The 23,305-nt window shown below is 37.5% G+C and overlaps 3 protein-coding genes across 4 annotated transcripts; 2 read left to right on the top strand and 1 right to left on the bottom strand.

Annotated features, from left to right (window-relative positions):
• Nucleotides 1-887: 887 nt before the first annotated feature.
• LOC126785936 (uncharacterized) lies at nt 888-7,507 on the top strand. Its single transcript, XM_050511617.1, is given in 5 exon segments — nt 888-962; nt 6,628-6,815; nt 6,908-6,934; nt 6,936-7,059; nt 7,310-7,507. Coding segments are annotated over 5 exon segments (612 nt in total).
• Nucleotides 7,508-13,223: 5,716 nt separating this feature from the next.
• On the top strand, nt 13,224-15,401 carry LOC126788829 (uncharacterized). Its single transcript, XM_050514843.1, has 5 exons — nt 13,224-13,388; nt 14,261-14,401; nt 14,625-14,864; nt 14,945-15,004; nt 15,150-15,401. Exons 1-5 carry the CDS (start codon nt 13,275-13,277, stop codon nt 15,252-15,254), a joined length of 660 nt encoding a protein of 219 aa, XP_050370800.1. The 5' UTR covers nt 13,224-13,274; the 3' UTR covers nt 15,255-15,401.
• A 761-nt stretch (nt 15,402-16,162) lies between these two features.
• LOC126788826 (uncharacterized) lies at nt 16,163-20,878 on the bottom strand. 2 transcript variants are annotated; one of them, XM_050514839.1, is made up of 11 exons: nt 20,695-20,878; nt 20,149-20,331; nt 19,975-20,024; nt 19,469-19,531; nt 19,217-19,324; nt 18,548-18,614; nt 18,120-18,204; nt 17,611-17,771; nt 17,258-17,359; nt 16,825-17,047; nt 16,163-16,476 (listed from the first exon to the last, which is right to left on the bottom strand). In XM_050514839.1, exons 1-11 carry the CDS (start codon nt 20,731-20,733, stop codon nt 16,343-16,345), a joined length of 1,215 nt encoding a protein of 404 aa, XP_050370796.1. In that variant the 5' UTR covers nt 20,734-20,878; the 3' UTR covers nt 16,163-16,342. The 2 variants fall into 2 exon arrangements, with proteins under 2 accessions (XP_050370796.1, XP_050370797.1); XM_050514840.1 differs by having other exon boundaries at nt 20,149-20,304; nt 20,695-20,876.
• Between the last annotated feature and the right edge of the window lie 2,427 nt (nt 20,879-23,305).

Here is a 23,305-nt window from a genome sequence, read left to right as displayed (position 1 = left end):
ATGTTTTAAAAGGCTAAGTCGTAGCCGAAGCGTTTTTAAAAGAGCCTCATCAAGGCAGAAGTCTTGAGGCAAAAAACGTAAGCCTTATGTATGAATTCATGTACTTGTGCATTCATTAGTCTTATATGTAGTCTTATATATAACATAATTTGTAACCAAAATAGACATGATAAATGGTTATTCATTCATAACAAATACATATCAAAATCATGTAATTAATCAAATCACCTTGCATAACATAAATTTATATATTAAAGTACTAACTTCAAGCTTCAAAAAAAAAACAAAAACAATGTTTGAACTAGCTTCAAGCTTCAAAATTATCATCATCACCATCACCTCTAACAACATCATCTTCAACACCAACATAGGTTTGCTAGGTGGTCTTTCTAAAGTCTCAATCTCAAAACCTAAAAGACCCCGTCCAAAAAAAATTGTCTATTAAAAAAATCTTGAACTAAAAAAAAAAATTGAGGCCTTCGCCTTTCGCGTCTCAAACCGCACCTTGAAACGCCTTTCGCGCCTTGGTGTGCGCCTTTCGCACCTCGGCAACTAAGGCTAAGGCCTTTTAACATACGTCTTGCGCCTTTTACACTTTGAGGCGCATCTCAGGCGCGTTTTTTAAAACATTGGTGATAATCAGTGTGATGCCTGCAAATTATACAGTGTAATATCTTTTTTTTAGAAGATATACAGTGTATATCTTGATTTCACAATCTTTGATACAATAAATCTATGTAAATAGAGATTTCAAATTATCTATATTGGTCAAAATATGTGTAACATGTTCAAGCCCCAAAGGGATATATATATACTCGAAATTCAAAATTTCATTAGGCGTTTCTGTCTTTCCGATCTCTCTCTTTCTCTCTCTTCTCGGATCAGCAATGGCGCTCTTGGCGTTCCGTGACCGGCTCGAGCACATGGAGCGCACTCGTAACCAATGCCTCTCTCTCCTTGAGGTCCCAATTCAAACCCTAATTTCCCCTCTTTAATTTCAGATCAATTTAACTTAAAGAAATAGTAGAAATGTATATTGCTTGATTACTTCTTACACATAATTGTTCTATATATAATCTAACAAGAGTCCTACCACAAATCACGCCCTTGATTACTCCTTGAATCACGCTAACACTCTCCCTCAAGTTGGCGCATACACATTAATCATGCCCAACTTGCTAAGTGAGTCATAAAAGGCCTTCTTAGACACTCATTTTGTGAGCATATCGACAAGTTGCTCTTCTGTAGGAACAAAAGGAAAACTAATGATCTTTGTGTCTAACTTCTCCTTTATAAAGTGACGATCAACCTCCACATATTTTGTATGATCATGTGCACAGGATTCTGTGAGATATCAATAGTTGTCTTGTTGTCACAGTATAACTGCATAGCACACTTAGGCTTAATACTCAAATCTTGTAGCAAATTTATAAGCCATAACAATTCGCACACTCCCTGAGTCATACCTCTGTACTCTGCTTCATCACTAGATCGAGCTACAACTTTTTATTTTTTACTCTTCCATGTAACAAGATTACCCCCAACAAAGGTAAAGTACCATGATGTGGATCTCCGATCTGAAATATTTCCAGCCCAGTCTGCATCTGTGAAGCCACAAACCTCAAGGATATTATTATAATTAGAGAACATTACTCATCTCCCTAGAGTTGACTTCAAGTACCTCAAAATCCTTACAACAACATCCATGTGGTCCACACTGGGATTATGCATAAATTGACTCACTACACTTACTGCATACGCAACATCTGGTCTGGTATGTGATAAATAAATCAGGCGTCCAACTAGTCTCTGATAACGAGGTTTTTCAGTAAGCACTTAATCTGGATACTCTGCTAACCGATGGTTCTGCTCAATAAGAGTATCAATGGGAGTGCAATCCAACATATATGTCTATGTTAGTAAATCAAGGATGTACTTCCTTTGACGCAGATAAATACCATCACTTCCTCGGGCTACCTCAATGCCCAAGAAGTACTTGAGTGTACCTAGGTCCTTCATCTCAAACTATGTGGCTAGCTGTTTCTGTAATCTATTCACCTCAACAGTATCATTCCCAGTAACTACCATATCATCAACATATATAATTAGGGTTGTTACCTTCCCTTCTTGATGTCTGAGAAATAATGTGTGGTCTGAATTACTCTGTATGTAGCCAATTTTCCTCATGAATTGTGAGAATCTTCCAAACCAAGCACGAGGTGACTGTTTAAGACCATACAAAGACTTTCTCAATCTGCATACAAAGTTACTTGGAGAAGCGGCCACATATCCATGCGGAAGATCCATGTACACTTCCTCTGTAAGTTCTCCATGAAGGAATACATTCTTAACATCAAACTGTCTAAGTGGCCAGTTTAAGCTAGCAGCAAAAGAGAGCCATACCCGAATAGTGTTTATCTTTGCAATAGGTCCAAATGTCTCATCATAGTCTATGTCATATGTTTGGGTGAACCCATTTGCTACTAGGCGTGCTTTATATCGGCTCACTGACCCATCTGGATTATACTTCACTGTAAACACCCAATGACATCTCACAGTATCATTCCCAGTAACTACCATATCATCAACATATATAATTAGGGTTGTTACATTCCCTTCTTGATGTTGGAGAAATAATGTGTGGTCTGAATTACTCTGTATGTAGCCAATTTTCCTCATGAATTGTGAGAATCTTCCAAACCAAGCACGAGGTGACTGTTTAAGACCATACAAAGACTTTCTCAATCTGCATACAAAGTTACTTGGAGAAGCGGCCACATATCCAGGCGGAAGATCCATGTACACTTCCTCTGTAAGTTCTCCATGAAGGAATACATTCTTAACATCAAACTGTCTAAGTGGCCAGTTTAAGCTAGCAGCAAAAGAGAGCAATACCCGAATAGTGTTTATCTTTGCAATAGGTCAAAATGTCTTATCATAGTCTATGTCATATGTTTGGGTGAACCCCTTTGCTACTATGCGTGCTTTATATCGGCTCACTGACCCATCTGGATTATGCTTCACTGTAAACACCCAATGACATCTCATAGTCTTCTTGCCATGTGGTGGAGATACAAGCTCCCAAGTATTGTTCTTTTGTAATACTTCAATCTATTCCTCCATTGCTTTCCTCCATTTTGGATCTCCCAATGCATTATACACTTTGTTAGGTTCTGATACAGTAGATATTTGATTCACAAATGAATCATATGACTTAGACAATCTTTTGGTACACATAAAATTTACCACATGATACTTAGCTTTAGCCTGAAGGGTAGGTTCATATTTTTTTGTTGGCTGACCCTGAGTATACCTATTTGGCAAGACATATTGTCTACTATTAGCTTCACTAGTATTAACCTCAATAGAATGACTAACCTCATATGAGTGACCTTCTGTACCAGGAGAGCATTGGTCAGGTGTATAAACAGTAGTACGGGAGACATGAGGGGCAGTTGTGTTGTCATCTTCTGGTACCTGAATCTCTGGAGTTACTACACCAGAATCATCTGGTGGTGCCTGTGTAGCTGACACATTGGTAATCTCAATTGAACATGTCACCATATCTACTGGGTTACTTGTCTCCCCTTCTCTAAGATACAACTCTTCAAAATATGAATTCTTCATCTGAAGAGTAGTATCAGAAGAGGGAAAATACCTCATGTCCTCAAAGAAAGTAACATCCATAGTGACATAGTACTTCATGGTAGGTGGATGATAGCACCGGTACCCTTTCTGATGTCCTCCATACCCAACAAACACACATTTAACTGCCCGGGCATCCAACATAGACCTCTGATATTTTGGAAGATGGACAAAAGCAACACAACCGAAAACACGGGCAGGAAGATTATGAAAAGAGGGTAATGAGACATGAGATGCCAGCACCTCATATGGAACTTTTCCCTGAAGGACACGAGAGGGAAGACGATTAATGAGGTGGGCGGAAGTTATGACAGCATCACCCGAAATGTACTTAGGCATATGGGCACTAAAAAGAATACATCGAGCCATATCAAGAAAATGTCGATTTTTCCTTTCAGAAACTCCATTATGCTCAGGTGTGTAAGGACACATTGTTTGATGAATAATTATGTGTGTTAAAGAACTCATGAAAGGCACGATTCACATATTCCCCCTATTATCAGAACGAAGAACTCTAATTGTGGCATTATATTGTATTTGAACAGTGGTATAAAAGGCTTGAAAAGCCGGAAAAACCTCATTTTTAGTTTTGAGGAGAACAATCCATGAAAGACGAGTGCAATCATCAATAAATGACACATAATACCGCATTCCTGACACAGTAGACTCTTTGGAGTGTCCTCAAATATCAGAATGAATTAATTTAAAAGGAATAATATGTTTATTAGAAGTACTAGGGGAATAAGTAGATCGATGACTCTTGCCCAAAATACATGTTTCACAACGTAAAAATGACTCATCTACACTAATAAACAAAGTAGACATAGATTTTTTTAAAACAATAAAAGATTGATGCCCTAAGTGACGATGCCAAATGTCAGATCCAGATAAAACAACCGGCCTCTCAGATACCCCGACCAATTAACTCCCCGGTGAGAAAATGCTGAAATATCACATACATAGGAAAAAATGTCACAAAATACTTAGCGTCAGTGTTCAATTAGGGGAAATATATCAAATGATGAGATAAAGCAGATACATATAGCACATTCTGAAGCTCTATTGTGGGAGTAATATGATCTGACCATTTTCTTAATACGGGAAATGTCTCACCATTAGCATTAGTAACATATGGTACTGGTGGATGAGACAATACGGTAAAATAAGATTTTTCATAAGTCATATGATCAGACACACTAGAATCAATAATCCATGTTTCAAAACCAACAAAGTTAGAGAAATATTTAAAGCCATACCAAGTTTACCACGACCAGCTATGGATGCGGCAGGTATTGCTCCTCATGTTGTATGATGATCATGTCCAACCACACCATAGATATATAGTTCCTGGACGAATTGAATAACTAATTTCGCCTTGGGACGATAATTAGGCCTCTTAGGCCTAAGGTGTGGATACAACTTCCAACATGTCGCACAAGCATGGTTAGTATCATGACAATAAGAACAAGGAGGGCGGGGCTGATTCTGAAGCCTGGTGGTGGTCCTTGTTGATGAAGTGGAGCTGAAGTTGCCTGCCGAAGGGGTGGTGCTGGAGATCTAGCACGAACAGTAAGGCTGCAAACTTCAACTTGTGTCTGATGAAGACTCTCTTGTTGATATTCATCCTTACATATATATGTGAAAGCTGTAATTAGGCTAGGGGGTTCGGTTTTTCTGAGCAATTCCATTTTCGCACTGTTATGCTTTGCATCAAGACCTTTCAGGATATGGTGAACTCGCTCAAGCTCCTTCTCTTTTTGGTACCAAACAATATCCTCCTGATTCTTGATTATGCAAGGACGTTTCACATCAATCTCAGCCCAAATATTTTTTAGTTTGGTGAAATATTGCGCCACCGGTTGCCTATCATGTTACATCGCCAAAGTTGTGCACATTAACTCATGAACTTGTATGAAATCAGAGTCATTAGTATATAAGCCTTCAAGTGTCTTTCATATTGTCTACGCAGTGTCACATGCCTCCACCCGATCATCTATCTCTTCATTCATAGCTTTCCACAAGACTGACATTACAAGACCATCATCGTCGTCCTACTTAGTGTAGGCAACAACAACATCTGCACTAGGAGCCTTAGTTACTCCGGTTACATGCCTCATCTTGTGTATTCCTCGAAAATGAGATGTCATAATTCTCTTCCATTTACGAAAATTAGTCTCATTGAGTTTGGTTCCCCCAAAGGAACCACTGTCAGAACTCTTGACAGATACTTCAAATTTCGGTCGAATCTGGTCTGGGCCGGGCGGATCGAATCTGGTCCGTGTCGGGTCGAATTTGGAGCTCGGCGACTCGGAATTGCTGAAACTGGTCGACACCAGCTTGAAGCTCAGCAAACCCGTTAACGGCGGCGATTCCAACGGTGCGGTGGAGAGCTCGATGCAGCGGCAACGGCGGAGGAAACTAAAAGCTCAGGTCTTTGTGTTCATGGCGGGCTCTATTTCCGGCTAGCCTCATTACCGAGGAGTGAGGTCGTGGGGTCGCTACGCTGCCAAGATTAGGGAGGAGCGAGGAAGAGGCGCCGTGGAAGAAGACTTGGGTCTGGCTTGGTACGTTTAACACGCCAGAGGAGGAATAGGTGAAGGTGAAGCGGTTCCGGATTTCGCCTACATTAAAGAGCGAAGCTGAGCTCCGAGATGGTGGTGACAGCGAGCTCGTCGGCCGGGCTCGCACCAAATTTTGGACTGATCGGACCTCGTCGGCCATGTTCACACAACTGCGAAGAAAAACAGAAACCCAGAAAAAACAGAGCAAGAAAAAATTGGCTCTGATACCAAGTAGAAATGTATATTGCTTGATTACTTCTTACACAAAATTGTTTTATATATAATCTAACAAGAGTCCTACCACAAATCACGCCCTTGATTACTACTTAAATCACGCCCTTGATTACTCCTTGAATTACGTTAACAGAAATGACCTTTTCCCGACGACCACAATCTTATCGAATTCCAGCTTCGTTTTCAGGCGGAGAAAGAAGCACAGGCGAACAAGTCTCAGGAGCTGGCGTCGAAGCTCGCGGGCATGGGAGTGATGGAGCAGCGGTGCTTGGTGCTGGAGCAGAAGATCACAGCCCAAAGCTTCAAGATCTGGGCGCTTTGGTCCAAGATCGAACGGCTCGACGCGAAATCTCATAATTATTCAGACAAATTCAGGTATTGAATTTTTGATTGATTATGGTTTTTGGTTGATTGGAGTTGGAAATTTTGGTTGAATTGGATTTGAAAATTGGGGTTGGAAATTTTAGGGTTTTGAAGAGTGAGGTGGAGGAGCTTGAAGGAGACGAGGAGGTACTATGAGGTGAAAGGGTCTGAAATGATGGAGTTTAAGCAAAATGTGGAGAAGTTTGGTTGGGAATGTCAATTGGAGATTGAGAATTTGAGGAGTGGCATCAATGAGGTTATAAATTGGAACCCTAGATTCCCTTATTTGCTCACTGTCTTTCTAGCAATGCAGTTAGTTTGATCACAAAAATTACAACGGTGGTCGGATTTCACTTTACTTGATATGTAAAGCTCGATTTTGATATGTTAGGCTAGTTGGTAGTTGTACTTGGATTCACATATCTAGTAGTATCGTCACACTCACAATGAAAGTTCGACTCTTGTAAAATGTTATTGACGCATGTGGGTACCAGTGAAAATTTCAGGTCAAGTCGAGCTTTGTGGAGTTTCAAGGCAGTGACAATTGCACAAGTAACAGTGAGATAGCTGCAGCTGAGAAGAGAAAGTCTGAGCTTTTAGCCATGAAGGATGAAGTGAACAGAAAGCTGGCTTCCAATTACCAAACAAGAGCCATGTTCCAAAAGCAGCTTCAGAACATTCTAATTGCCAATCCTCAACATTAGGCATATGATGCTTTGGTTGTACTATCCCATTCTCTTTAGTTTGTACCTTACACCATTGCAGCATCGTACAAAATAGCACGTAATGTAAGTTCTTGTGACGATATACAAATCCGAAAATAAACAAAATGTGTTTTCGAGAGTTTTGTAGCTCTATTGGTTAAGAACACATCCCGAGTTCACTGATCAAGATCACCAGTGGGCTGGTGTAGAGAAACTAAAGGGCTCATCAGTTTTGTCTCCTTTTCCCAGCCCAAAAAATAAGCCCTAATGACATAAGTGTATCACTAGAACCTTCTTAAGCTTTAAAATAGAAAAAAAATCATCATTAGTAGCTGAATTCTGATGGTAATGTCAATGTGGTACTCAAATTTATAAAACTATCATTATGATAACCAAACTTATTATTTGATATTAACGAGGGGCCAGAGGCCATTTTGCGGGACGAAACCGTCAGTTTACTCACGTGTGCGGCACGTGCCCATTTAAAAAAGACAGAAGTATCAAAATAACCTTATCTTCAAGCCCGAATCCAAGGCAAGAGGTGGGTGGACTCAAGCCCAACCGAGAATTTTGGGGAAAAAAAAAACTTAGGTATATATATATATATATGTTTTTGTTACTACATTAAATCACTAATACTCTCACTCTCTATATCCTTCCCGATATAACTCTCAATTCTCTCAATTCCTCACTCTCTATCAACTACTTGGTACTACACTGAATCACCAATATTCTCACTCTCTATATCCTTCCAGATATAACTCTCAGTTCTCTCAGTCCCTTACTCTATATCAACTGTTTGGTACTACACTAAATCACTAATATTCTCACTTTCTATATCACTCCCGATATAACTCTCAATTCTCTCAGTCCCTCACTCTCTATCAACTGCTTGATACTACACTAAATCACTAATACTCTCACTTTCTATATCATTGCCGATATAACTCTCAGTTCTCTAAGTCCATCACTCTCTATCAACTGCTTGATACTACACTAAATCACTAATACTCTCACTCTCTCTATCATTCCCGATATAACTCTCAATTCTCTTAGTCCCTCACTCTCTATTAACTACTCACTGCTATGCATTCTCCAAATTTCAATCATTTAATCAAAGATTCAAAATCTCACCTCCCTCATAGTCTTTCCATCACTATTGCGCATTCAATTCTACACCTCACTCTCTCATATTCTATCAACAGATTGTAAGCTTATATAAGATTATTTTCAATTGGGTTTTCTTATTTGACTTGATTATGCTTATAATTTGTTTCTAATCTTGTTTGGTACTTGGGTTTTTGCTTAGAGTCTATGGCGGTTGGACAGAGGCATGCATGGAGTGACAAATCAAACAATGGTGTATTGGTTTCAAATACTAAATTGGGAATTTGATTATGCTTTTTTCTGGTATGAACTCTAAGTTTTGTCAAATGATTATTGCTAAAATTTATACTTCTTATTGATTTACACTAATTTAATTTAGTTTTAGGTTCTATGACTTCTATTACAAATTCACAATTAATATGGATTTTTGTATTTGCCTTGATATTGTGTTTTCCCTGCTGTTGTGTTTGCCTTGCTATTGTGTTTGCCTTGTTTGGTATATTTTGTCTAATATAATAATTGTTTCTTAATTTGTAGGTAGTCTCTAATAAATTGTCTGATTCAATGCCGAAGTCAATGCAATTTAAAAAACTTACTAGATGGTATCCAATAATTAATGTCTCATCTTCAAGTTCAAATCTAATTTTGACTCTTTCCGTAGCTTCTCCAAACTTTGATGATGCACCATTGCCTTTAAAGTCTTCAGTCAGTCCAGTGGATGATTCTAAAAAAGAGTATTATGATTTTGTTGACAATGAGATGGTGATTTATGACTTTGAAAATTTATCGAACCGTAAAATTAGATTTACTTAGTTTACTCTTATATTGTATTTAATGACTAAGGATCATTCAAAGTGTACTTTTTTCACAACCGAGATTTTTTTTTTTTTCGTTTCATAGAAAACTCAAGCTCAGCCGAACTCTAATTTCTAAGTTGCGTCCCAATTCATATCTTCCCGCCAAGCAACAGTGCCAAATGTTGCCGGAGCCCCGTTACCGAAAATAGAGCTTGAAGGATCAGACTCGCTGCTTGCCAAACACAAGTCAACAACGCCCATCATTGTCTGCTGCAAACGAAGCTCTGTCTCATCAAATTTGCATCACCTTCTTGGCTTCTATTGCAATATCCCGGGGAAAACTCAGGCAGACTGAACATGTTGCCATTGCTCACTGCCGCTCGAAGCAGCCGCCACCTCTTAGCCAAGAGGTAGTAGCTAACTTCAAAGAAGGATGCCCCTGAATCTGAGCTGCCAACTTTTTCAGTGGTGCTAGTTATCACTTCCAAGATCTTGGCAGCTCGGAGCTGTGAATCCCTCGAAATGCGGATGGTGTTGAGCTCTATGAAGTTCACCATTTTCTTGGTAACTTCTTCGTCTTTCACTAGAGCCCACCTACAAGATCCATGCAGAAGAAAACGGATCAGTGAAGCATAACGATATGAAGAAAAAGATAGATGATAGTAGGATCGACTGGATTAAAGCTTCATACTTCATAGGAAGAGGGAAGCAACCAAGACTGCCAGGTCTCATCTTTTCATCGACCTGAACATCAATCAAGGTGGTGTTTCCCAAAAACTCTGAGGGTTCAAAAGAAGTTGTGTTCCGCAGATGCTACTCAAGTGACTTGTTGCACCAAACTACAAAAACAAGTTTGCAATCCCAGCTAGGACATGCATCTTTTGAAGCTTGTCCTTTGGGAAGCGATTCATATGCTTTCTGTAGTGGCTCTGACAATGGTAACAACATGGCAACTATAAAGAAGAGTGAGTGTCACTCTCTGCTCTTTTTTCTTTTGTTGGTGACCAAAAAACTGTGGATGTGCAAATATTTGAAATTTTAATAATGTGCGTGCAGATAGAAGAATGAAAGGTAGTTATATGAATACAAATGAATGCATCTTATTTGTAGTTATATGCAGTATTAACAACACTGGGAAGAGAGAGAAAAAAAGGTACGGAAAAAGTCGATTGAAGAAAATAAAAGGAGAGAACCAAAAATTAAGTGGCCTCTCTAATCTCCTAGATCTGTTATATCATGCTCTTTGCAAGGGCTTATGACATAATTTTCATTTTCAATTTTAGTAATCGACTCTTCCCTAAGATGTCAGGCATTGGAATTTAGAACCTGTTTGAAGTTACATTTTCTAAATGCTTGCCAAGGAGATTCCTCGTTGAATTCAACATTAATTCAACTCAATGTTTTTTGAATTCAACTGAACCCTAAACCAAGTTGTGTGTTAATGCTGCAGGATTGGCAGCTGAGGCAACAACCGAAAGATTCAAAATTAGTTGGGTGGGATCTTCCATGTGCAACTGCATGGGCTTTTCACTAGTAACTACGCTACAGAACCTGTTCATGCCTCCCCGTCTCAGGAGCATTGGTCTAGCTATATATTGCAGTAGTCATTGATGTTATAGGTTTATATTTTGGGAACACCGATTAACATTTAAGTTATATACAAGTACTATCTTCATCCACTATTGCATCTCTGAAGCCATCGAACCATACAAGTTTATATATTGACAAACGGCATCGACAAACATGTAATGCAGGTAAAGCGCAGTAATCACTGCCTGACTTTAGTCCCTTGATTTGTAGCAAGTAACTGAGGCATTTTCATACAAATAGCACAGGTTGCTGCGAGGATTTACACAATGTGTTTGCATGGAATCCGTTACAGGATTTACAACACTATGTTCCTCGGTCCTCAGCAAATAGTTGAGTGATCCATAAGTTTCAAGTTGCATTGATTCGACTTGTCACCTTGTCGCCGAGATTATTGACATGTGGAATCTCAAATCTGGTACTCAAAGATCTATTGATTCCAACTCACTGATCACAAATGAAACAGTTACCAAAACAAAATCAATACTCTTAAAATAGAGATTAAAAAATGGAAGAAAACACAATAACAAATATGGATCAAGCATTCAAGTCAGAGTCGTCTTTAATTGTAATCAAGATACTTCCAAAATTCCACCTAGTAGTCGCAATTTGGTGGAATTAGGGTCATGAAAGAGGCCATTTTGGTAAAAGCAAATACGGAAGGAAGTGTACTACAAAGAAGAGCAAAGGCAGATTACTGAAAACAGAGCACTAAAAGCAAAAATCTTTGAGTGAATGGTGAGGAACATGAGGAACTCGAAGCTTGTTTTATATCGAAACCCAGGCGATGAAAACAATATGCAGTGCCAAATGGATGGTAAACAATGAGCGCTAACGCTTGCAGACGCTTATGTCCTTTTTTTTAATGGGCACGTGTCGCGCACGTGAGCAAATTGACGGCTTCATGACGGAAAATAGCCTACGGCCCCTCGTTGATAGCAAATAATGAGTTTGGGTAATATATTGATATTTTTATAAGTCTACCACATTAATATTAACAAAAGAGTTCAGATACCGGTGTGTTTTTTTAAAGAGTTTTTTTCACCAACCGTCCCTCAATTCTGGTGTACCTACCAATGTGATACCTCAATTCTTAATCGTACCAATGTGATACCCAGACTCTAGTATTGCTATCATTGAAGTACTTCCGTCAGTTTTTTTCAACTTCTCCGTCATCTTGGTGACGTGGCAAGTACGTGAGGCTCACAAAGAGGGTTAAAAGATAAAATTAACCCCATCTGAGAGGAGCAATGTTTTTCCCGCCCTTTACCTTGAGAAAGACACTCAACAATTCTAATTTTGGCGCCAATTTTCCCTCCATACTCCTTAATTTGTGTCTCTTATCTAAACTAAAGAACTACCGCCAACTAGTCGACCACAATCTGATAAAACCTAGATCAATCTCATTTTCTATTTTTACCCTAGCACTTGTTAAACTAACAGAATAAATATAGAATTTTATATGGAACATTTCATTTCCACAATCTCATAAGAATATAGAAACACATAACTTAACGAAATTCAACTACATGTTTAAGTACAATTAGTTCTTACAAGAAAAAATCATGGCAGATCAACATAAAAGGTGGCAACTAATGGTACTTAACACATGTATTTGAATTTCGTTAAGTTATGTGTTTCTATATTCTTATGAGATTGTGGAAATGAGATGTTTCATATAAATTTCTATATTTATTCTGTTAGTTTAACAAGTGCTAGGGTAAAAATAGAAAATGAGATTGATCTAGGTTTTATCAGATTGTGGTCGACTGGTTGGCGGTAATTCTTTAGTTTAGATAAGAGACACAAATTAAGGAGTAGAGAGGGAAAATTGGCGCCAAAATTGGAATTGTTGGGTGTCTTTCTCAAGGTAAAGGGCGGGAAAAACATTGCTTCTCTCAGATGGGGTTAATTTTGTCTTTTAAACCTCTTTGTGGGCCTCACGTACTTGTCACGTCACCAAAATGACGGAGAAGTTGAAAAAAAACTGACGGAAGTACTTCAATGATAGCAATACTAGAGTCTGGGTATCACATTGGTACGATTAAGAGTTGAGGTATCACATTAGTAGGTACACCAGAATTGAGAGACTATTGGTGAAAAAAACTCTTTTTTTAAAATATATATAAACTTCATTAAAAACGCCCCAATTTGTCCCTCTCAATTCCTTCCCCAAGGTTCTAGCAATTTCCATAAAAAGAAACACCATATATAAACCCATCTAAAAACCAACTGAGCCGCTCTGTTTAGCAATCTTGAGAAACCAGAAAAAAAAAATGGCAGCAGAAGAAGTGGCGCTGGATCTGGATGAGCTCCGACATATTCAGAGCATTGCAAAACGACCTCGTATCCTCAATCTCATCTCCTCCGAAATCAGCAACTTGGAAAAGGTTAAATTCAGTTCTGTTTCTTCTGGTTTTCGTTGTATTTCTTAAAAAAGAAACGAACTTTATGATGATACAGAGTTGAAAAATTCACACCCCAGATTGTCATTTGAAGTTGGGTTTGTTTGAATTCAGTAGGATATGGGTTCTTTTCAATTGAATGTGTGAAAAGTGGAGTGCTTTAAGCAGTTGCTATGGTTTCAATGGAGCTCTTTGATTATTAGTGATCATACTGATCAGGGTTGCGTTTGCTTATGAAGAACATGAATTGAGTTTATTTGAATGTGTCATATTTTGTGTGTAACTGTGAATGATGAAAGTTTTTGCTTGGAATAATAGACGGGTTAAAGCTTAGATTTTTAGCACTGGTTCAAATGGAGCATTGACAGAGTTTGACTGGCATCGTGAATGGCTGTTGTGTACAAATATGGTGTACTAACAGCTGTAATCATGTGTAATGTATCAGCCAAGTCTATTTGAATGTTTGTATAGCTACATGTATGAATGGATATATAACATATATATAGAGATGAAAACATTCATTTGAAGTATAGTAAGAAGTATGAATCAACTATTGTAATTTGATATATTATGTTGTTGGTAAAATAATTGGCTCCTGCTACTTTTGTTTGTGAAGCTTAAATTACCACAATTAGAATCTTTAATCTTTGAATAATTCCTGAACGCCTTAGTAATGCAGCATCTGAAAGATTGAAATTCTTTAAAGACCAAGACTGTATGGTCTTTATAAATCCGCCCTCATCACATTCACTTTTAGCACACCTCTCTAGGGTTGTTAAATTGGGCTTGAGGATGTATCTGTTTCTGCTTAGTACTTAACTGCTCATAGAAGCTAATCTGGTTTGATGATTGCACAGTTGTCAAAAGAGGCTGCTCCAAAACCTACCTTGCCGATTCCTGCTCCTATTTCTACTGGAGTGAAGATGCCTTCCTCTCCAGCTCTGAATTATGTTACACTCGGGTCATTCAGCTGGGAGCAAGATGCTGATAAAGTCAAGGTAATGTGATTACTTTGTGTTTGTTGCCTAGATAAAGTTTTATGATATCTGTTGGCATGTTCTGAGAACAAACAGCTCGGATAAACAATATTCCACTGCATCCTCACATGAGAACTTGTGCTGCTTCTCAATCAGGCACTAATAGTTTGATTTCTAAATTGCTTATATGTTTCTGATGTCATTATAGCAATTCTGTTTTGATTGTTTTTCATTCCTCTCGCAGATATATATATTTTTGGAGGGAGTTGATCAGGAGAAAATGGAGACTGAGATAAAACCTACTTCCTTTGATATCAAATTGCATGATGTCCAAGGAAAGAACTACAGATGTGCCATACCTAAACTTCACAACAAGATTCTGCCAGAGAACTGTAAGGTGCTAGTTAAGCCTACAAGGGTTGTGATCACATTGACTAAAGCTTCAAAGGAGCATTGGCTGGATCTGCATTACAAGGAGGACAAGGTAATTTATTTCTCAGTCTGTTCCTATAATTATATCAAGAGCAGAATTGGAATTAACACAGGCATATGTTGATCTTGTAGCTGAAACCGAATCTGGATAAGGAGAAGGATCCTATGGCAGGAATTATGGACTTGATGAAGGTCAGTTCATGTATTTCGAGGTTTTGTATGATGAGAATACGTAATCAAATCTGTTGATGATATATATGGATGCACTTGCATATGTGAACCGTGTATCTCTGACTGATGGGCTAATAATGGTATCATCTGTATGCGTAACTTGCAGAATATGTACAATGAAGGAGATGAAGAAATGAAGCGAACAATTGCCAAAGCATGGACTGATGCCAGATCTGGAAAGACAGCCGATCCACTGAAGGGGTTCAAATAAAATGTGAATTCAATTCCCTAGCTTTGAATGAGTTGGTTTCCTAGTGATATTTTATCCTACTTATGTACTAGTTTTTGTTGGAACCCTTCGTTTGAATCGGTTTACGTTATTATAAGAAGATTCTACAGTTAAAGAATTGTCTAAAAACTTTTCCAAGGTTATATGGTTTCCTATTTTCACTGCACTTCTATCGTACAAGCAGGACATGCATCTGTGCCTCTGTGGTACATGCTTGAAACATTGGAGTTGCTATCATCAGCACATCAAATGATTAAGCTGCGTTAACGTATGTTCCATTTGCTGCGGTCCATCAATGGACATCAGATGTCTGCATATCATGGCGGATGAATCCTCACTTCAAAATTTACAGAGCCGACTGCCCTGAATCTCGTATATGTCCACTGAATTATGTTGAGAACTGCTTCTTTTCAAAAGTTCTCTAAAGTTTCTGTAATCCTATGTGAACAAAACGCGTACTGAATTACTGATTCTTTTGCGAGCTATACTGCTAATAGGTTGAAATGTTTGCAACTGAAGAGCTTCTCGAATGTGAGATATTCGGGATCAATCAACACCATTAGTGACTGAAATGTGAAATTTGCTAGATACCTTTCACAACTCCAATCTCAGGTGCTCGGCGAGATGTATCAGCTTTCTGTTTCGGTTGAGTGAAAACCAACCCAAAGGGATGAAACTCTACCTTCAGCTGGTGCATGCCATTTGCACAGAAACTCAGGAGTCTAAGAACTGATCTAACAATATGGTGCAAACTGATCAAAAATCATATTCAGATTGATGTTACTGGTCAGGTGAAAAATAGCAGTTCAGATAAAAATTAAAATAGAAACGAAAATCTCAAATTGGAGAAAGGAATATTTTTTGCTGTTTAATCCAAAATCTGGACGATATCATGGTCAACCTGTTCATACATCAGACGATAACCATGTGAAACAGCCAGCTTTATTTAGGTTCATGTAAATCATATACTCCTCATATACCTGGATGGCAAATAGGCCAGATAATATAACAACACTCTAACACTAGGAAAAATACATTTTTCCAAACAAGACAAATCTGGCTATGTGTCGTCATTGGAGTATTTGACTGCCGTACTCAGCATTAAACTGCTCATAACGATGAGCCTGGAGATGAGCAGATGGCCTTGTGTTCTTCAAAGCTGTCTCAATGTCATCATGTTTGATTGGCCCAACCTTAGGCAGTTCTGCAACCAGAACAGCAAACATCCGGAAACAAGCACACTATTTAGATATGTCTTCACTTCAGATAAGCCCAGTAAATGCATACAATTATCAATTCTAAACTGAAAACCCGAAAGTCCAAAACTGAATTTGTTCCGAGTGTTGCATTAAGTTGCATTCCTTGACATTTTAGACATAAAAGTAACTATAATGGTGGAGGTATGCAGCAATGCGGCATATTTTCAGTTGCTTCAAAGCCAATTCTACTCTCATTTTGAAACAAACCCCCTTTTGACTGCAGTAAATTAATGATATCAAAACTCTTCAGAATTCACTTATATAATAAGGGTCATATGATTGAAGCCACATACCTTCCTCAGGCACCACTTCCTCTTTGTCTTCAAGGAGTGTCATTAGGCGTCTCAGGGGCTGCATGGCAGCCTCCTTGCACACCAACCGAATATCAGAACCAGAATATCCTTCTGTCTTATCCACCAACAAATCATAAGGAAGCCCCTCCTCACCAGGTTCTACTGGCAGGAGCTCCTCAAACATGGCTCTACGTGCTTCAGGTTCAGGCAGAGGTACAAGTATCTAATTTGACATGGTCAATGGAGAACTCGATTGATAAAATAAATGAATGCAAAGTATAATTGATCATGTAAATGCTGTTTTCAGATAGCACAATACTCATGCATGAAACATAGAAATAGGATTTATGCTAAAGCTAGCACTATAGTTTGTAGAAAGCTAACATGCATGATTGCACACTATATAATTTATTTTTAAAAAAAACAAGGATACTCGTTTTTCAAGACGCCGGAGCATAGCTGCATCTAGTTCCCAAGGCAGATTTGTTGCCGCTAAAACAAACACTAGTTCATTTGTCTTCATCAAACCATCCATCTGTGAGCTAATAAATCCAATCAATATTTGACAAAGTACCGTTGACATGTAAAAAACAAGTGACTTTCAATATCAATGAATCAAGACTGATTGATCAAATTTAATGTAATTAACACCAGGACTGGATAAAAAGTTGTAAAAAAAAAACATGTAATTCAAATGCAATGAAAATTGCAGCAGTATAAGTATAGACTTTTAATCGCTACAGTACAAATGAAATGAATTATGCACTCTTAAAAAACAAACATCACCTGTATCAGAAGCTCTGTTTTCAAACGCCTACTTGCTTCATGCTCACTTCGTCCTTCACCACGTTGACTAATAATTGCATCAATTTCATCAATAAATATAGTTGAGGGTGCATGGTGCCTGGCAAGCTCAAATAATACTTTTACTAATTTCTCCGAGTCACCTGGAACGCCAAACAAACTTCGAAATTGAAAAGCAGCTAAGATAAATATACAAATGCAATACACATCAGATAGAATACAAGATGTCACTAGCCGTCCATGATTTTCAACCAAAAAGTGTCACTTTCATAATTAGCTAAACTATATATGTTTAATATGCTACCCATCCCAAAGGGTTCCTTGACTTTGATCACTTCTCTGGGACATTAGCTATCCTAGGCTTTGTAATATGCTTCCATTCATTAAGATATAAACTTGAATCATACCTGATATAAATTGCTGCCAGAAACATTTGATTTTAATACCATGACCAACAAAAACATTCAAAAAATATCTCAAGTTTGACATACCACGCCATTTACTGACAACTGATGATGCTGAAATGTTGAAAAATGTGGTCTTGCACTCTGTTGCAACAGCCTTTGCAAGCATAGTCTGCAATAGCAGGTGACGCTTTATTTAGTGTCCAAAACATTATGTTATAAAATAAAAACGAGGTGCATGAACAGAATCACAAAATCATTTTCATCTTTGAAAATTAGTCACTTATGGAACAGCAATCTAGTCTACAATGTTTTATGACGAAAATGCTCATAAGAGATGTGATTCGAACGGGAGACTAATGTTAGCTCATCATTAAATTAGTAAATTAGTGTAACCGTACTTAATGAAGAGGGTTAGAGTAGGAATAAGATATTTCTTCATTGTCCAACATATCGCTTTAAGGTTGGAAAATGAAAAAAGAGCAGGCATTCAACAGAAGGGAAATATTGTGCACCTTTCCTGTTCCTGGAGGGCCAAAAAGGAGAATACCTTTCCAAGGAGATAAAAGACCAGTAAAGTACCTGGAGAAAGAGGAAGGATCATATCAGCCATAACAATACTGCAACATTTTATACGAATTATAAAAAGACAATCTCATATTCTAAAATTCGATCAAAAAAATATGAATAATTATGTGCTAGAAACAAAACATGTGCTTGGATATGCTAGATCAACAATGGGATTTAATTACGATACTCCACCATTAAATCATAAATATCAATTCAGTGTAAGAGGGAAATGCATATTTGTACTTTAAGTACATATATTGATCTAAAACTTTTTATCTAAGTCCGCCAGAATATAATTGGAACTCTGGAAAAATTAATAGCAGACATATTGGGATTCCATACTGACTTACTCAAACCAAATCCAACCAACTAACAAACCTACATTTTTTTAAATTGTTGGTCCGTGTGTCGATGAAAATAGTCAAACATACACACGGTATGAATATATGCTAATAACATGCTTCACAAGTAGATCAACTAGAGATACAACAATTTGATCCTCTTGAACTTGACGACATAAAGAAAGCAAATAGCAAAAGACAGATGCAAGGATAAAGACGTGTAATAGTAAAGTGAAAATTGTAGTTAATGAGGTATTCATCAACCAAACCTACTTGGGATACTTTATCGGCATGACCACTGCTTCTTTAAGTAAACGTTTAGCATTCTCTAACCCCTTAATGGTTTCCCATTTAACATCTGGATCACCACGAACTATATCCCTGCACAACACATGATGCATGATGAATGATAAAGAGTGTATAACCATATAATCCTTGGTCACTGGGAGAACAAGTATGCAATAAAACTAAGCAAAGGTAGTAAATATCATCCTTGGTGATGTGTGAAATTTCATGTTAAATTACCTGCATAAACTCTCTGCTAACGAACGTGTTTCTGCTGAATCGAAAGCAGGAAGCAAAGACTTCCTGTGAAAGGGAAAATAAAATTTCAGCACGTTCTTATAGAAAAAGGCATCTTAGGTATTTGCTGCAAAACCATATTACTCAAAAGCTTCATGCATGCATTAATTTGCTCGAGTTTCGATGATGTTGGCATGATTTGCCAAACTTTTCAATAGAACATATCAAATTGAAGAAGTAGTGATTACCATCTGGTACTTTTTGATTTCTAGTTTCACTTATGCATAAATAACTACATATCACTTATGCTCCTAAAACTGGAAAATTATGGTAATCAACTTTTTAACCTCTTTACAATTGAATTCTTGGTATAAGTAGGGCTCGACTGAATATATTGAATATCAACCAGTAAGCTCAAACCAACTTTTCTTAACTAAGACTCATGCAACCAAAAAGTAGCTATAAACACAATACAACACAAGACTGGTACAACAAGCTGAGAAGCATACGGAATCACATGATTTGCATCAGATGAAACTCCATTCGACTGTGCAGCTTCCTGAAAATAATAAGTATTGATGATGATTTACAAACAAAACCGAATTGCTGACACTACAAAATCCAAGCAACAATACCACCACCAAATCACCAACTCTCTCACATGGTAAGACCAAATGCATTACCTGGTTTTGATATCGCTCATAGATGGCCAAGTCAGATTGGTTTTTCACATGACCATTCCCATTCGCTGTGGCACCCGAAGTTCCCCCATTGCTCACAGTTCCATTCGTGGCTGCCTGCTCACTCGGCGTCTCCTCCGGCAGTTTCTTTCTACCAAACTTGGCATCATAAAACAATTTAAAATCCTAGAAGTACATGTTAGTTTTAGCTGATACAGATCCACGACGTCTTGATTCTATCCTAGTCATCAGATCAAGATTCGCAATCACACATTCTCATTATGCAAAATTCACAAAGATAAGTGAGATAACAGATTCGATCTAGTTATAAAAGGGTGATCAAATATTCAGCACACTACTGAGCTTGTATTGTGCTTGGTGCATGGATTAGAAAAAACAAAGAAGCCAAACAAAATCAAATTCAGAGACTTGGGTTTTGCATTTCAGGTTCTATCTACTGTCCTAGGTGCTCAAAGTTTCAAACTTTTGAGTTAAAGATAGAATCTTTATTCTGGGAGAGAGAGAGAGAGAGAGAGAGAGAGAGAGTACCGGAAAGGTCCAGCGAGTGATTGAAGGCTCATCAGACATTGCTCCGGTGAATCTAGAGTGGAGAAGAAAGAGAGACTTGCAGATTCAAATCTCTCAGTCTCTCTCACACAGCTGGAGCTCTGGTCAGTGATGAGCTTACAGAATCAAGTAGAACGTGTGGCTTGTTTTTTTCTCTCTCTTCTTTTTTATTTTAACATGTGGCTTGTTTGTTCATACTTTCTTGTTAGTGTGTGATACTGTCATTTCATTTTACCATAATTTATGACGAAAATGAAACCAAATGAATCATAATTTCATTCTGATGGAAACACTAATCTGTCCATGTCCAAAAAGAGCTTGATTCTACCTTTCACCCTCTTTCACTCATTCCACAATCACAAAATGAAGTTTCTATTTAGTTCAAAATGTTTGACTAACGGAGATTTGATCTTGTTTTTTGATATTTATTTCAATCCGTTTACTATATTAATTCTCTTGAATATGAAAACAATTAATTTTTTTGATAAGGAAGAAGAATAATCCACTTTAAAAGCATTAGAACATTAATCACTAATTTCATACAAACTACGTATTCTTCTAATTATAATAACACGACTGTTGTAATAGTTGTGTTAGCTCAATTCTTTCTATTCAATGAAATTTCGTTTTACTATAATTATTTATGGAGCTTCTATTTATACATCCCAAAATGACACTTGAATCTTCCTTTTTTTTCTAGATAGTTTTGATTTCGCCAATGCATATAAAATTACAAAAAAAAACATATAACAATAAAAATACAAAAAATGAAATAATTATTTACTTATTTATTATAAAATACAAATGTATATAATTATCTTTTATATTAATTTCTACACAATCTAAAATGGAATATCAAATTGCATTAAATGATTTAATTAATTACCTTCTTTTTTGATAAATATCATTAGTTAAAAAATTAATGTAATTGATAAACATCAAATTGAATGTGGACGATTTAATATATAAATTATATAACTATTTAGAATTTCTCATAAACTTCGATTTGAGCAAAAAAACAAAAATCGTTCATTAGAGGTTAAAATATTTCATATACGTTGATGAACAAAACTCGTTAATTAGATGTTAAAATATTTCATATACGTTGATGTTATCATCAATGAATGAAAAATATAATTTACCAATTTATGATGAATTTAGAAAACTGAAGAGTGATCAAATTAATTCGAGAATATAGTTTTTGTGATTATTATATATTTTTAGAGTTGTATATAATAATTGAATTTGAAATATAGTAGAAAATAAATTAATAGATAGTAGTATGTGTAATGACCCTATTTTTTTCAAAACAATATTTGGTGTGATTTGAATTCTATAAGTTTTGAAATTCAATTAAAATGAATTTGATTGTTTGCGAGTTTACGAAACAGAAACGGAAACGTTCTCGGAACGTTTAATTAGAAAAACGTTACTTTTCCGCAACGTATATATCGACTTTTATTCCGTCGCTCGGTTGCAAAAACTTCCTTCACGAAAGTTGTAGGGCTCGTCGGTACGAGTTCGTGGATATGTGACGCATTCTAATCAGACGTTGTACGTAAAAGTTATTAACGATAGAAGTTGTTTTCCGATTTTAGAAACTAGTATATAAATGGATTTTTATCAGCTAGGGTTTCCAAAATTGGAAACTCTCTCTCTCTCCGCATCCCTCTCTTCTCTCCCCGAAAACTCTCTCCTTCACCTCAGAAAATCGCCTCCGGCAATCTGCCTCCCTAGGCCGCCGTGACGTGCACCGCCCAGCCCTTCGACATCGCAAGGACCTCTGCAGCCACCCTTCAGCCTGCCAGCCCGTGCCTTGCCGCCGTGAGGACCCCCGACGTCGCCACAGTTTCTGCAAGTTGCAGCGCCGATCTTCTTCGCCACCACCGTGCTCAAGGCAAGCTCTCCACCATCGAATCGAGGTGAGATTCATGCTAGGGATGATTTGTGTGGTTGTTGTGATGATTTTTGTGTGTTTGGAGTGAGATCGAAGATTGATGGAGGAGAGGGTTACCGCCGCCTAGAGGCGGCGCGTGGGGGTGCATGCGTTAGCCTAGGAGTAGTCTGAGACCGTAGGAAGGAGGAGGAGAGGAAGAGTTTTGGGACGGAGGTGGCGTGATACGCTCCGGTGCCGGAGTAGGCGCGTGGGCCCCACGCGCGGTCGCCGGCGAATGGCGCGTGAACAGTGTTTCCGAAGGGTAATTTTGTAATTTATTTTTACGTACGGTAAATGTAAAAAGGTGATTTACGTACGGTAAATGTAAATTTTATTTGCGTATAATAAATGTAAATTACTTTTAGTAAATGTAAAAAGTAATTTTGGAAGGGTAATTCAGTCATTATTATTTACTGAGACAGTACGTACATTTAAATAGTATTTATACATACAAAAAATACATAAACAGCATGTACTCATACAGAAATATGTATTGGATGTGTATTTGTACAGTAATACATGAATAGTAAATACGTGAATAGTACATAGTGAATAGTACTCAGTTACCAGTAAATTCGTAAAACCGAAAATTGCTGAACAGTAACCGATTATTACTGTTTCGGCATTTAAAGGTTTACGAAACGTTTCTAAATTCTT

This window comes from Argentina anserina, chromosome 3, assembly GCF_933775445.1.
Source record: "Argentina anserina chromosome 3, drPotAnse1.1, whole genome shotgun sequence".
NCBI lineage: Eukaryota > Viridiplantae > Streptophyta > Magnoliopsida > Rosales > Rosaceae > Argentina > Argentina anserina.
This window is presented reverse-complemented; position numbering and strand designations above follow the sequence as displayed.

Bases quoted from the DNA above. Each gene is read 5' to 3' on its own strand.
- LOC126788829 (XM_050514843.1), top strand. From the start codon at position 13,275: ATGGCAGCAGAAGAAGTGGCGCTGGATCTGGATGAGCTCCGACATATT. The intron at 13,389-14,260 runs GTTAAATTCAGT...ATGATTGCACAG, and splicing joins AAATCAGCAACTTGGAAAAG to TTGTCAAAAGAGGCTGCTCC. The intron at 15,005-15,149 runs GTCAGTTCATGT...CGTAACTTGCAG, and splicing joins GAATTATGGACTTGATGAAG to AATATGTACAATGAAGGAGA.
- LOC126788826 (XM_050514839.1), bottom strand. From the start codon at position 20,733: ATGTCTGATGAGCCTTCAATCACTCGCTGGACCTTTCCG. The intron at 19,532-19,974 runs GTATGCTTCTCA...TCCCTTTCACAG, and splicing joins GATGCAAATCATGTGATTCC to GAAGTCTTTGCTTCCTGCTT. The intron at 18,615-19,216 runs GTAGGTTTGGTT...CTCTTTCTCCAG, and splicing joins ATGCCGATAAAGTATCCCAA to GTACTTTACTGGTCTTTTAT.